Genomic DNA, 13,054 nt, shown 5'->3' on the forward strand with positions numbered 1-13,054 from the left:
AGAGCTGATCCAAATCAGAAATGAAGTGGTCTACAGATCTCTGGGAAATAAAAACAAATAGAAAAGGGCTACCTTTCTTTTCCAAAGATCTTTAAGCTTTCTTACTTACTGTTTAACAGTCATTTAGCTAAGATGCAGAAGTACATTACTGGCATAGAAAACATAACATCAGAGTGAATAAATGAAGATTCAGCGCATACTTCTGTAAGTGCTAATTTCTGCCTGACGATAAATACCAGCTCCCTCTGCTTACTCACTGTCCACTCTTTTCAGTGGGGGATGTAATAAAGTATTTTGGTTAAAGGCAAAAACACGTTTCTCCTTTATTTCTTCTGGCTTACACTCCATAATTTAATTAAGGTCAACGAAAGATTAAAATCTGTCGAAGATAATTATAGGAACTATAGCCACCTCACGGTATTTAATGGAGCCCGGAAAGCATACTAACACAGTGGCGTTACAATGAAGGTCTGACACACATCCTTACTTGCACAAGCGTGTCCAGGGTGAAGATGTGCTCCCCGCGGACATTGTAGAACTTGACCATGGCACTCTTCAGAAGAGGGCCATTGGGGAGGTCACCGAGCTGGGTCTGCCGTTCCATGCCAGAGACGGCCAGGAGGTCTCCCTGCGTGCACCACTGGGCCACCACCTCTGAAATCACAAAGAAGACAGTCAGCATGAGGATGTGACCCTCCCTGAACCTTCACTGAAGTAGTTTAGAAAACAGAGCTGCTGAGCAAATACAATGGCAGCTCTTACCCTTTCTCTCACGAAGACAATAGCTACCCATTTCTCTGAAGACAGTACAGACTCTATTTAAACAGATGTCTATCACATGGATGGGGAGCACAGCTCCCTGACACACAGCTGTATCAGGCCAAACCACGTGACGAAGCCGGCATGTTAAATACCTAACTTCAACACCGGCATTACCGTCGAGGGATGTGCAGAAATCTGAGGGAGCAGGTAAGATCATTAATCCCATGACTCTCCATCTGCTGCTTGTGTCCCTGCCCTCAGAGATGATTCTAAGAGTATACAAATGCAAAAAGTAAGTCAAGAGCAAATTCCAAGTTTATATTCATTTGATTTCTGTGCACCACTGGGCAGATAAAGTTCACATAAAGGACTTATCTGCATATGAAGGCCTTGACTTTTATTCCACATTGGGATGTTATGAGGGCTTAGAAAAGAAGATAAATACTTCTGTTGGATGGCGTGTTGTCAGAAATTGTCAGAAATTTTCACCCTGGAGATGTGATGCCCACCTACCAAGCCACTCGGTACCTATAAAAATGGCTATGAAAGGGTTGGTCAAATCCCAACGTGGCAATTTACTTATTCTGGCTGGTAAAACAAGCTAATAGTACTAATAAGATTTAGAGCATAGTTCTTCTCCATCAAGGCCCCAGAACCGTATCTGGCTCATACAGAGAGCACTGATATCCAGAACTCAGAGGCCTGAGAGAGGCTGGACGGAGCTGACGGTGCCCTGTCACGACAGGACGCGTCTCAGAGCCGGGACCAGATGCCAGCAGGGCCTGGGCTCCATCAGGTCACAAACCATCACAGCACCTTGCTCTTATTCACACGCGGTGCCGACTCTGATGTTAGTAACAGCACATTCTGAGGTTACCAGTGCTCTGTGACTTCCTTTGAAGACCAGACTGTGGTCCCAGGACAAGATGGCTCCCTGGACCCAGGGAAGCGAGAGCCAGCCCATCAGGTGAGCCACCGACAGGAACTAGAGACGGAGGTAGCAGAGGGCTGAGTGAACCCAGCTACAAACACAGAACGAAAAATCTCTACAATCTGAGTCAGTGAAAGCATCAATAAAAGGAGCTCCCCCCCCCCCTTTTCTTATAAAAGGATATGAATAAGGACAAGTACAAACCAGGAAATGAAAAATAAGTTAAAAGCATCATCCAAATATCCTGGTGAGTAAGATCTCAAAAAAGATGAGGGGGGGAAGGCTTGAGGATTTGTGCACGTATTTCACTGTGCTCGGGTATCCAAAGGGCTCAGGTGCTCTGGTGAGAAGCCGGCCATGACAATGAAACTGAAATGACCTTCTCTGGATGACAGTTTTGGCAACACAAGGAAGTCAAGAGGAAGAGCCACTAATGCTGACAGGTAAAGGTGACACAAGCAGAGCCTGCGGTTGTTTAGGATGACAGCGTCCCTGCAACTGCATAAACGAAGAGGACAGCACCCAATTCCTGCGGTTCTGCCGCTAACCCGCTTTGGTCAGGTGGTGAGTGACGAAGCCGCACCGTTCTTCTTGCTATTGTTTTAGTAAGATGCTTTGAACTGGCCCCTCAGAAAAGTGGGCTGCTGCTGGGCTGCTGTCCCCGTAGGGGCTGGCACAGACACACAGTCCGCTCAGACACTGCTTGGCGACCAGAGGCTCTGCTCCCCACACGGGCGCCCGGGCCCGGGGAGCAGGAGTCCGCGCAGCCACAAAGCAGACGCCCAGGGAGCTCGTCCCCGCAGTCACCAAGTCATACGGAGACAGCCGTGGTCTCCACAGCCAAGTCACTGCTTAAAAGAGAACAAGTTCTACAGGAGTAACACCACTTCTTGTTCCGACGATGACACAACCAGCGGCATCAAGGGCCTGAGCCAGTCCTGATGCACATGATGGGCAGGCGCTCACCAGGGGAGGCCAGCTTACCCCAGAAAACCCCATCACAAGGAATTCAGGAGTGGGAGTAAGAAAGAAAAACCACGGACTGTTCAGCGGCAACCAGGGCTGTGTGAGTACCTCCACAGGGGCTGAATCCCCAGGGTGGGACTGTAAAATCCGCATAAATTACTACAAAATCAAAGAAAAATCACATATTTATTCACTTTCTAGATTTCACTTCCATAAAGAAGGAAACAGAAGCCTAGATGTGGTCAGGACAGAAACTTTCCTGTCCCAGGAAGTTTTTATAAGTTTATATTAGAATAGAAAATAATCCCCAATGCCTTTGCCCAATCTTTTAGTAATAATTTCACAGTTTCTAAGCCTCTAAAAATTTGTGTCAAAATATAAGCCAGAAGGAAGGAACTAAATGCTTTATTCAGTAAGCCTCTTTTCACTTTTCCTGAAGCTCTCAGCAGAGTCTCTAAGGATGTGGGGAGTTCCAAGGCACAAAAGAGGCCCATCCTCCTAAAGCACTGATTTTCCTTTATTTTTTAAAAGTAATCTCTATGCTGAACATGGGGCTCGAACCCATGACCCTGATATCAAGAGTCATATGCTCTACTGGCTGAGCCAGCAAGGCACCCTGCTCTTGATGATTTTGAAGTGTCTGTGGATTTTTGGTCTCTTAAACATTTTATACACAAAAAAATTAGCAGAGTCACACAATTCTACTTTAGCTAGACAATCTTATGGATCTTTCTTGGTAAGAGCCGGAAGAGTCAAAATTTGACTTGTAGTGTGCGGTGAGAAAATTTGGTCCTTTTATATTAACAAGAGCCCCTTGTGTGGAGTTAGTGCTGGGTCAAAAACAGGCAGCCAAGTATTCGTGGAGAAAGAATAGCGCTCTTACCAAACACCACATGTACTTGAGCTGCTGGTTGGAAGCCTGAGTGAGGTTCACAGGGGCCTTTGTCTCTTGGATGCCCACGTTAATGATTCATCTATTGGTCATTAGATACATGTGTACTTGTGTGTGTACACGTGGATTTTGTGTTGAGAAAGAGAAAATGAGCATGTGCACAAAGGAGAAACAAATTAAGTAGCAAAGTGTGTGATGGTAAAATAACATGTACTTATTTTCTTTAATAACAGTGCTTCTGGGAACATATGGAGGACTGAACAACACCGGCGTGTATTCAGTGAGGACGATGGATCCAACCTCTATCAGCACAGACTGCAGGAGCAGACAGCACCACTGACTGGAACCACTCTCCTTCAAAACCTGCTCTTGACTTTTACCAGTATGGTGCAATGAAGTGACAAAAAGAGGAAATTCTGTAAAACAAAGAAACCCTAGGAGTTTAAATTCTTTGATTTTAAGACAAATGTGGGTGAAATGAGCAGTGCCTTTGAGAGCTTGCTTTACTGCAACGGATGAAGTGTCTAGGTCAGAGTTTCTGAGCGCATCACTGAATTGTTTTTTCCTTGAAGGGTAAGAGAATATGCTACCTCAAAATATGCCACACCGGCATATAAAAACTATTTTGAGCTGAAGGCAACTGAGAAACAGCAGATACAAAAAAAGCTCTCTCTTTTCCCCTATTTGCCTAAAAGCAGGGTGTAAATTTGTGCAGGCACTTGCCCACTCTGCCCCCTGACCAGGAAGGACAGAAGCTAATCACTGGAGACAACTCTGGACCCTCATCAGCCCACACACAGCTCCAGAAGAATTTACATGACAAACTTCAGGAACTGGCTGTTATCTTCCATTAGTCCTCCCTGTTTACCTTCCCACAATCTGCTACACTAGAAACTTTAAGTCCTTTCCCTTTGTCTTGTCACTTTTCCAAAAACGTTCTGTTCTGCTGTTAATATGCAATATAAGCCCAAGCTCTACCCACCCATTTGAGTTACTCATCTCTGAAAGCTTCTACAGCTAAATGCAATGCATGTGTTAATAAACTTGTTTCTTTTTCTCTAGTCAACCTGTCTTTGGTCAGTGTAATTTATAGGGTCCCAGTCGGAAAACCTAAGATCTGTAGGGGGAAAACAGTCTTTCTTCCCCTACATTCTCAATGAAAAGTACAGTAACTACAAAAGGTAAAAACCCCAAATAAGGTGTACTGATTTATGGTTCACTATGTGATAAAGAGAAGTCCCCTAAGTTGGGATACTTAGCAGATTCTTCTTTAAGGCAGAATCTCCTCAGCAAACATCTGCAAAACAAAATCACCCACCACCCTATGAATCTGCAATCAAAACACAGTGTAACAGGTGGCGGAGAAGAGGGTGATCACAGGGACCGTGAGCTATCTGCCATTCTCTGTTCTTTGGCAACAACATAAATTACAATGTTGGTGATAAAGCAGAAAATATCATGAGTCATGTTTCTTCACTGGAGAAGCTCTCTGATGATATTTCTTTGAGACAGTAACAGAGAAAGACTAACCCATTTCAGTCCACCCTATATGACAATTGACCGACCTGTCCACCACAGGACAGATGACCATGGACGGAGCAAGTTGCCACACGCCACCTTGGCAGATTCTGGCGATCTCTTCCTAGTATTTACCCCATGAAGTCGTGGACAAAAAACAAAACAAAACAAAACAAAACAACCTGCTGCCGTTGATAGCACACGTAAGACTGAGTCCTCATAATATTCTGAAACCAAGACAGAAAGAGAAACTGCCTACATCCAGCGCCGATCGGATGACATCAGCTCACTTAAATTTCACCTAACTTCCTCCAATTAAGACGACTCCGTGCAAAAGCATGTCACCCCATGGAAGTGTGAAAGACTTAGATTAGATTTAGATTTCTAGTCAGGCAATGGGAAGAATGCTAAATTTGCCTGTATTTTTAACATGAAACTCAAGTCAAAAACTTTCACACTTGGGAAGGCCACCCAGGGTCACCTTCACAAGCCACCTCATATCCGTTCCTAACCTTCCACCACAGGCTTGGTGGGGATGTGTCAGAAGTGCTGCTCCAGTGCAATCTAGTTTGACAGACAGAAAACAAAACAACACATTCAAGGAATTAAAAAAAGTTTCCACAGGTAAGCAAGATGACAAAGATTCTGAAAAATTTGCCATATGAGAAATACAAGGGAACTGACCGGTAAATATGTTAATTTCAGTCCTGATCAGACACGTGTCAGAGAACAAAGTTCAGGGCTCCAGGACTAGAGGCAGGTTCTGAGGAATTAATAAACTTAGTTGAAGGTTTAAAAGTAGAATTTCTGAAGAAGAAAAGAAGAGCCTGGACAACCAAATATATGTGAGAATTTATGATGACCACCCCTGCATGTTAGCTCCACAAAGGTCAGAACACTCAGAAAAGAACTTGCAAAAAAGACCAAGGCATGTAAGTTCATCATCATCATCATACACACACAGAAGTATTTACTCAGCTTCTAAAGGAGCCTATTTGTGGTATAAAGAGGGACTTCTACATAGTTCACGTCCCTCAAGAGTTTAGGCTAAATAATTCCTCACAATTATAGATCTGAAACAGCAAAATGGGATACCCACAAAAAGGAGAACTTGTAAGAATATTCTATAGTTTTAAAATGGAATCAAGAAGTGCTTAGGGGCAGGCAGACAGGTATGATGCACTCCAATCAACAGTTAAGTATACGGACTTGAGTCTCCATTATCATCCCTGAGATCCCTGAGTAATTCAGACAGGAAGCACATGACACAACTCTCTGGTCTGAGGCAAGTTCTGAGTGACAGTAGTAACTTGAACTGCACGTTCTGGTTTACCCCTGGTCTCCCATTCGGATTATAGCAGGTCCCTTGCACTTTGAGACCAAAGGCAATCCAGGGACTTCTACACCATACCATTTAATCCTGAAGAGACAGAACTGTTTTTCCAAAGAACTCATCAGGGTCACAATGTGAGTAAATATTCTTGAATTGCAAAATTCAGAACATGCCAAATGCCTATGGACAGCGATTTTCTTGTGAGAGAACACATTTCATAACATCTGTCAGGGAAGTCAGCATTTGGCGGTTGCTGTTTACATCAATGCCTCAGTCCTGCAGCTGCGGGGACTTTACCGCACAACCATCGGTGTCTTAATACGCCTCAAAGTAACAGGGGCTTCTGTAAAACTGCCGTGCTGGGTCTGCTGCCCCAGGAATGGCAGGTGCTGAGGTCCAATACTGTACTGACATCATATGTTAGCCAGAGGCAAACACATACACCCAAGAGAGGGTTACTCGTCGTAGTAGGTAAAGACAGAAAGGCGAAGACTGTCAGGAATCCCTCCTCAAGACAAGCCTAGGTGTCAACTTGTCACATAAGCAGAGGAGCAAAAGGAAGTGGCCTTCATTAACAGACTCCATTAAGCCCACGGACGGGCGGGAATGGATAAGTACTGGGTGCGGGACACCCACCGGAAGGCAAACGCACACAGGGCTGATGTGTGGGCTTGGGGTCACGTGCAGCCTTCTGTACCTTTCAGCCCTGAGCGGATGACAGTAGGAGACAAGTCGTCGTAGTTGTTCATTAAGCTGATGTCCCCCGAGGTGAAGCTGACGGTGAGCAGCGGCTTGATGTTCTGCACCGGGATGGGATACGCTGCTGGACCATCTGCCGGGACAAAAGTGCTGAGTAAAAAGGAGGCAAGGCACACATGACCCAAATCTAGGACACACTGCTGCAGTCTGGCAGAGGGCTTTAACAACTGCCTGACACTGCAGACCAGACTCTGGACTGGGATGTCACTGAGTAAGGCAACACTGTACATAGCACTCAGGAACTACGTGGGGCTGTCAGGAAGAGCGCCACCGGGGAACCCTGGAATGAGAAGCAGGACGGGAACAGACGGCCCTGGAGGCACCAGGTGGGGCTCCTTGGGCTCTGCGGTATGGTGATGAGAACACATGTGAAGATTATTAACTCATGTGTTAACGCGTCATGTTTCTAATGATGTGTAAACATAAATTATTATTTTAACGTCACATAACACGTAAGGATGGTGGAAAGAAGGATGAAAACAATTTCTTAATCTTGGTCCAATGTACAGAGAAAAGTTGCTTTTCAACACTAATGCCCTTTCGTTGGACATTATAGGAAATAGGGAGCCACAGCAGCCACAACGAGTAAGTTTTTACCGTAAGAGACTCCAAACCTGGAGAGAAAGCCAAGGTTGGCTGTGGCTCATAAACAATTCTGCTGCATCTGCAGCGCACAGCCAGTATAAAGAAAATTCCGCTCTGTAAGTTGAAGGAGTACTCATGGATGCTAAGGAAGAACTGTGATGGGTCATGTTCTGGATTCTTCCACATGCTGCTTCAAAAGTAAAAGTCATTCCCTCCCACAGGCCAAGATAAATGAGGGCTCTTTCAGAAGGCCCCCTGCAGGCCTCATACCCATGCTGAGTTCATCCCTGGGAGCCATCCGGAGTGGGCTGGCCTGACATCCGCACACTCGCCCCACCTCAGCCCTGCCTGTGGAGGATCCTCAGGTATTACTTTCCTCTGCTTCACTTTCAGATGCTGTACGTACCTACCTCTGTGCTCAAATCCCCTAGGCCACCAAGAAAAACCCAGCTCTATGTGAAAGGCAAATCCCAGTCATCCTCCAAATTGCTGCATGGCTCTGAGAAGGGAAATGTGTTAAAGCAGCAGCCGGGGTCTAAATTCTATCCTTGGACTCATTCTGAACCTGCTTTGTAACTTGCTCTCTAGATCTTGTTTTTTTCCCATAATACATGGGGCTAAGTGAATCTGCAGTCAATCTAGTAAAGTTCTGTTTTAAAAGTGGGCTGACAAGTATCCAACCTTGTATAACACGGACTTTATTACTATGAGGCTGGAGAAATAGTCAATACTTCACTCAGGTTGGGGCCCTACTAGGAAAGGGTGTTTATGTCTCAGATGGAAGTACATTCTCCTTCCCCCAACCCCATGCACCCTGAAACACTACCCCCAACAGATCTAAAGTTTCTTTCATGTGGGGCGCCTGGGTGGCTCAGTCGGTTAAGCAACCAACTTCAGCTCAGGTCATGATCTCATGCTTGTGAGTTCGAGTCCCATGTCAGGCTCTCTGCTGGCAGCTCAGAGCCTGGAGCCTGCTTCAGATTCTGTGTCTTCCCCTCTCTCTGCCCCTCCCATGCTCATGTTCTGTCTCTCAACAATAAATAAACGTTAAAAAAAATTGTTAAAGTTTCCTTCATGTGAAAATGGTCATCTCCTTAAACAAACGACTGAATGAATGCGTGAATGTCTCTGGGAAGCATCATGTCTTATATCATGTCTGGGACAAAATGAGAGCATTCCAAGTACCAATGGGGGTAGATGCCGATGGGGGACACAGTTAAAGATCTATTCCCCGGACCAGCAGCTCACAGGATGAACGTGCCCACGGTCACCAGAGAGGGGAGCAGTGCGAGGACAGAAGTCCTGCAGTAGTATGACCAAGTCTGATCTCCTACTATTTCACAATGTATTTTTCCTTTAAAAAAAAAAAAAAAAAAAAAAAAGAGGAATGGGGTACTAGGGAAGTGCCATGGTCCTGAGTAGGCCAATGACGAATGCTGCTGTTGGTGACGGCCAGCATCAACATCAAAGGTTTCTGGCTTTTTGTGTGTGTATGTGGGAGGTGTATCTGTCACATGTGTGGGAGATAAAATGCACTGCAAAAGTGAAGGAGGCTGGAGTCTGAAATCATCCCCACCAAGAGTCTGAAACCTTTCCTTAGGTCCAAATATTAAAAAACTAGATGCCAATTAATCTAAACTGACATTGCTGTGAGACTTACAGGGGAAGACAGGTTCTTCTGAACTGAGAAAAGGAAGTTTCCCCCCAAAAGACAGAAGAGGGGCATGGACAGCAGCCCCATGTACTGGCCTGCATTACAGGCAAAACTAATCCTTTTCTCACACAACTAAAGCTACAGGTTTTAATGACATTAGGGATTTGAAACACCACAGATTAAGTTATAGTAATAGCACAGCATTTCTTGTCTCCAGCTCTCTTTATTCTTGCTAAGCAGCTAAGCCCCACAACTCCCTAGGGACATGAAAAGGGTCATTTCATGTCTAGCGAAACCTAAGCCAACGGAGCTTCATCCACCTGCGCGGTGATTCTGATAAAAGGGATGGCAGAGGGAAGACAGCCGAATCAAGACCAGACGTCAGGCTGCCCTGCCTTGTGCTTCACCGGAGCTCTTCCCAGTGGGTCAGGGCGCTGCACCTGTGGTGGACTTCACCCTCCTCCTCCGGCTTCCTACCTTGGGGTGGGGAGTAGTCGTCTGAGTCCGTGTCACTCTCGCTGCTGTCCTCCACCAGGAAGGCGGGGCAGTTCCAGGACATGCTGAGGATGCCGTCGGACTCGTGCAGGAGCACGTGGGCCAGCATCCTGCCGTGGCAGTCCATGACGATCACCTGCCCGTCGGCCGTGCCAAACAGCACCTGCAACCAAGGACGGGAACCCTTGACGGACCAGGAGAAAGGACTGCGGTTTCTGGCAAAACTCATCACCTTAACTTGTTAAGATGTACAAAATATATTTAGGACTCAAAAAACAGAGCAGTTAAGTAGCTGAGGCAATACACAAAGCATTAAGTACCAGAAACTTAGCTGGCTATTAACTTGCAAGCATTTTAGTCCTCTAATACTGAAATGTGACTAATGGCAAAATAAACACATTTGTTATGGAGTATGGATATTTACAAATACCAGCAAAATCACTGTCTTTTTGCTGTTTTTGTTTTTTGCATGTTTTATTCTTTTGGTTGGAGAAGGAGGGTTAGGAAGAAGGTAATATTTATTTTTCTTGAATGAAAAAAAGCAGCAGCGGAGGTTTGGTAAGAATTTCTCAAATTGAGAAGAAAAACTTCAGGTGTATGTTTGACCAAAGAGAAAATATATTTGGTTATATAAGCAGGTTATCTAACCACATTTGGAAAAGATGCTCCTGAAATAGTTTGTCTAATGTTTTATTTGACTAAGAGGAACAGTCTTTTGTATTAATAATTAATGTTATAATGTATTAACAGTATTAACACATTCACTGAGTGCTTACTTTGTGCTAAGCACTATATTAAGAGCTTTACCTCACGTATTGTCAAAATAATCCTGGGAGTTAAGTACCAGCACTGTCGATAGAGAGCTCAGATGGGCCTGACACCCTCACTTCACCTGGTCTGGGCGCACACGCAGGAATGTGGTGGGGGTGCAGGCAAGTGCATGGGCAGAGCTGAAGCACAGGCAGGGCAGAGGAGGGGTTAGCCCCCCTTCATCGGAGCAACAGAGGCACCATCTCAAAGCTGCTCGAAGCCCCCTGACATGAGCTGTGTCTTCTAGCGGGATGACCAACCCCACGGGAAGCAGGACCTCCAGGGGGAGTACACCATGTTCTCTTCTGTTTTGGGTGGTGGTAGTTTCTGCATCTGTTGGCATTTAAAACTTTGTATCTTTTGTGTTTAATGAGATCCTTGTGTCCATCAGCAACTGATCAGGAGAAGCAGGCAAAGTCTTTCCATCTTACAGATGCAGAAACAACCTGAGAGGTCAAGTTAGTTGACAAGGCCATTAGGTGATCAGACCACTGGGCTCTCTTACTGGAAAGACTAGGATTTACACAGAGGGAAAGTTATTTAGGGTGTGTTAGGTCCTTGCCTCCTTTTGCCATTAAGATTTTGACATTAAGCTCCTTGGGGGCAAAGACTGTCCACAGCTATCTCCCTGGCACCTAACAACTTTGGGTACAGAGGGCACTTAATAATATTTATTATTAAATAAAGTCAGTGACCATCAAAAGGCATTTTTAGTACATAAATCCTGACTATTAAGATAGATTAATTGCAGGGGAAGATATATTTCATTTAAGTAGTAAAACACTCACAGAATTTACAGAGCTGTTTTAGAATAAATCAACTGTCCATCAAACATTCCTTTAGAAACGCCTGGGTGGCTTAGTCAGTTGAACATCCGACTTCGGCTCAGGTCATGATCTCACGGTTTGGGAGTTCGAGCCCCACATTGGGCTTGCTACTATCTGTGCAGAGCCCACTTTGGATTCTTTGCCTCCCTCTTCCTCTGTCCCTCCCCGGCTCACACTCTCTTAAAAATAAACAAACATTAAAAAAATATTCCTTTAAACATGTCTGTATTTTAATGAATGAAAATTTTAAAAAAGGCTCAAACCGTTTTCTCCAGGGGCAATAAGGAATCTATTACTGCATTGGGCTTAAATAAAAAACACACAAACTACTAGGAATACAATAAAACACTTTAGAAGAAGCTGAGTTTTTGGCTAGCAATGGAGAAAACTAGTATCTGCTGGCACGTCTGCAAAGCCCTCGTGCAGCACTGGCACAGGGATCAAGACACTGGGGGTGGTCAGACCTGCTAAAGCCCTGGAAGAGGCACCTGCTGAATGAGCTTGGTAGGCAGTTTTCAATGGTGATAAATATGGAATGTGACTTCTTGTAGCTTTAACTGAGATGTAAATTTATGTATTTCCAAGGAAAAAGATGTGTGGGAACCTATCAGGCCAATATCATGGGTGATGTCCCCAGGAAGCAGGCTGTTTTTGTCCCCCTTCCCACATTCTCCTTAATTTGCTCACGTATGTTTTGAAGAGCAGCCATGCCTTGGTGCTGGGTGAAGGGGTTATTTGATATAATTTATGACTTCTGTTTCTAATAAAGATAGCTCATTGGCAGGCCACAGCCAGCAGCAGTTACTTTTCACAAGTACCCAGAATTAATATGTACCAATCCCAAACAAGTTTCTACCCCCTGCTCTTATAGGTTCACATTACCCTGGTCTTCCACTGGTGCAATCATCACTATTTTCATACCTTTCTGTGCAATATTTCACTTCTGACTCCCATGCTAGACTGTAAGCTTTTCAGGGCATGGCCCATATGTGCTCTGCTCACTACTATCTCCCCAGGGACTGTCATAGTTGATGTCACATGGCAGTAAGTATTTGTGAAGGGAGGGAGGAAATGCCTCTGCATTGAAGGATATTTTGAGCAATGCTCACATTTTTCCATTTTAGAGAAGAACAGATAACAGACAGTAGAACAGACATCTAATTTCTGAATAAAGGATGGGTGACTTAGTGAGGCATCAGTGTTCAACATTACACTAAAGCCAGCCCCCATATTCCCCGCCATGAATCAATTCCAACTATAGCTCTCCTGGGAAGATAACGCACTATTAAGATCAGAGAGAAGGAAAAAAGCAGCACTAACAGTCTAGTTGTCAAGCGGTGATGGAGGAAGTTACTGTGTTTGGGAAGAAGTATGTCACAGATAACTCGAGAACACTGATACAACATGAAATCAGATTTTTAAAAAATCTCTTCTATTTCAAGTTCTTTTCATGCCTAAACACTTCCAATGAGACAAAGCTTATGTGAGCAAAGGCCTGTAAGAGAATAAGCCAGAGAAGTCT

At 44.8% G+C, this 13,054-nt stretch overlaps 1 protein-coding gene across 4 annotated transcripts in view; it reads right to left on the reverse strand.

Annotated features, from left to right (window-relative positions):
- Positions 1-13,054, reverse strand: part of TULP4 (TUB like protein 4) — a 239,541-nt gene that overhangs the window by 31,680 nt on the left and 194,807 nt on the right. For all 4 annotated transcript variants that reach the window (XM_027056542.2, XM_027056541.2, XM_027056540.2 and 1 more), the window contains 3 exons: positions 9,878-10,058; positions 7,100-7,234; positions 488-654 (listed from right to left, as the gene is read on the reverse strand). In XM_027056542.2, the coding sequence (XP_026912343.2) occupies positions 488-654; positions 7,100-7,234; positions 9,878-10,058 (483 nt within the window). The remainder of the gene's footprint in view (positions 1-487; positions 655-7,099; positions 7,235-9,877; positions 10,059-13,054) is intronic.

This window comes from Acinonyx jubatus, chromosome B2, assembly GCF_027475565.1.
Source record: "Acinonyx jubatus isolate Ajub_Pintada_27869175 chromosome B2, VMU_Ajub_asm_v1.0, whole genome shotgun sequence".
NCBI classification, from domain to species: Eukaryota; Metazoa; Chordata; class Mammalia; order Carnivora; family Felidae; genus Acinonyx; species Acinonyx jubatus.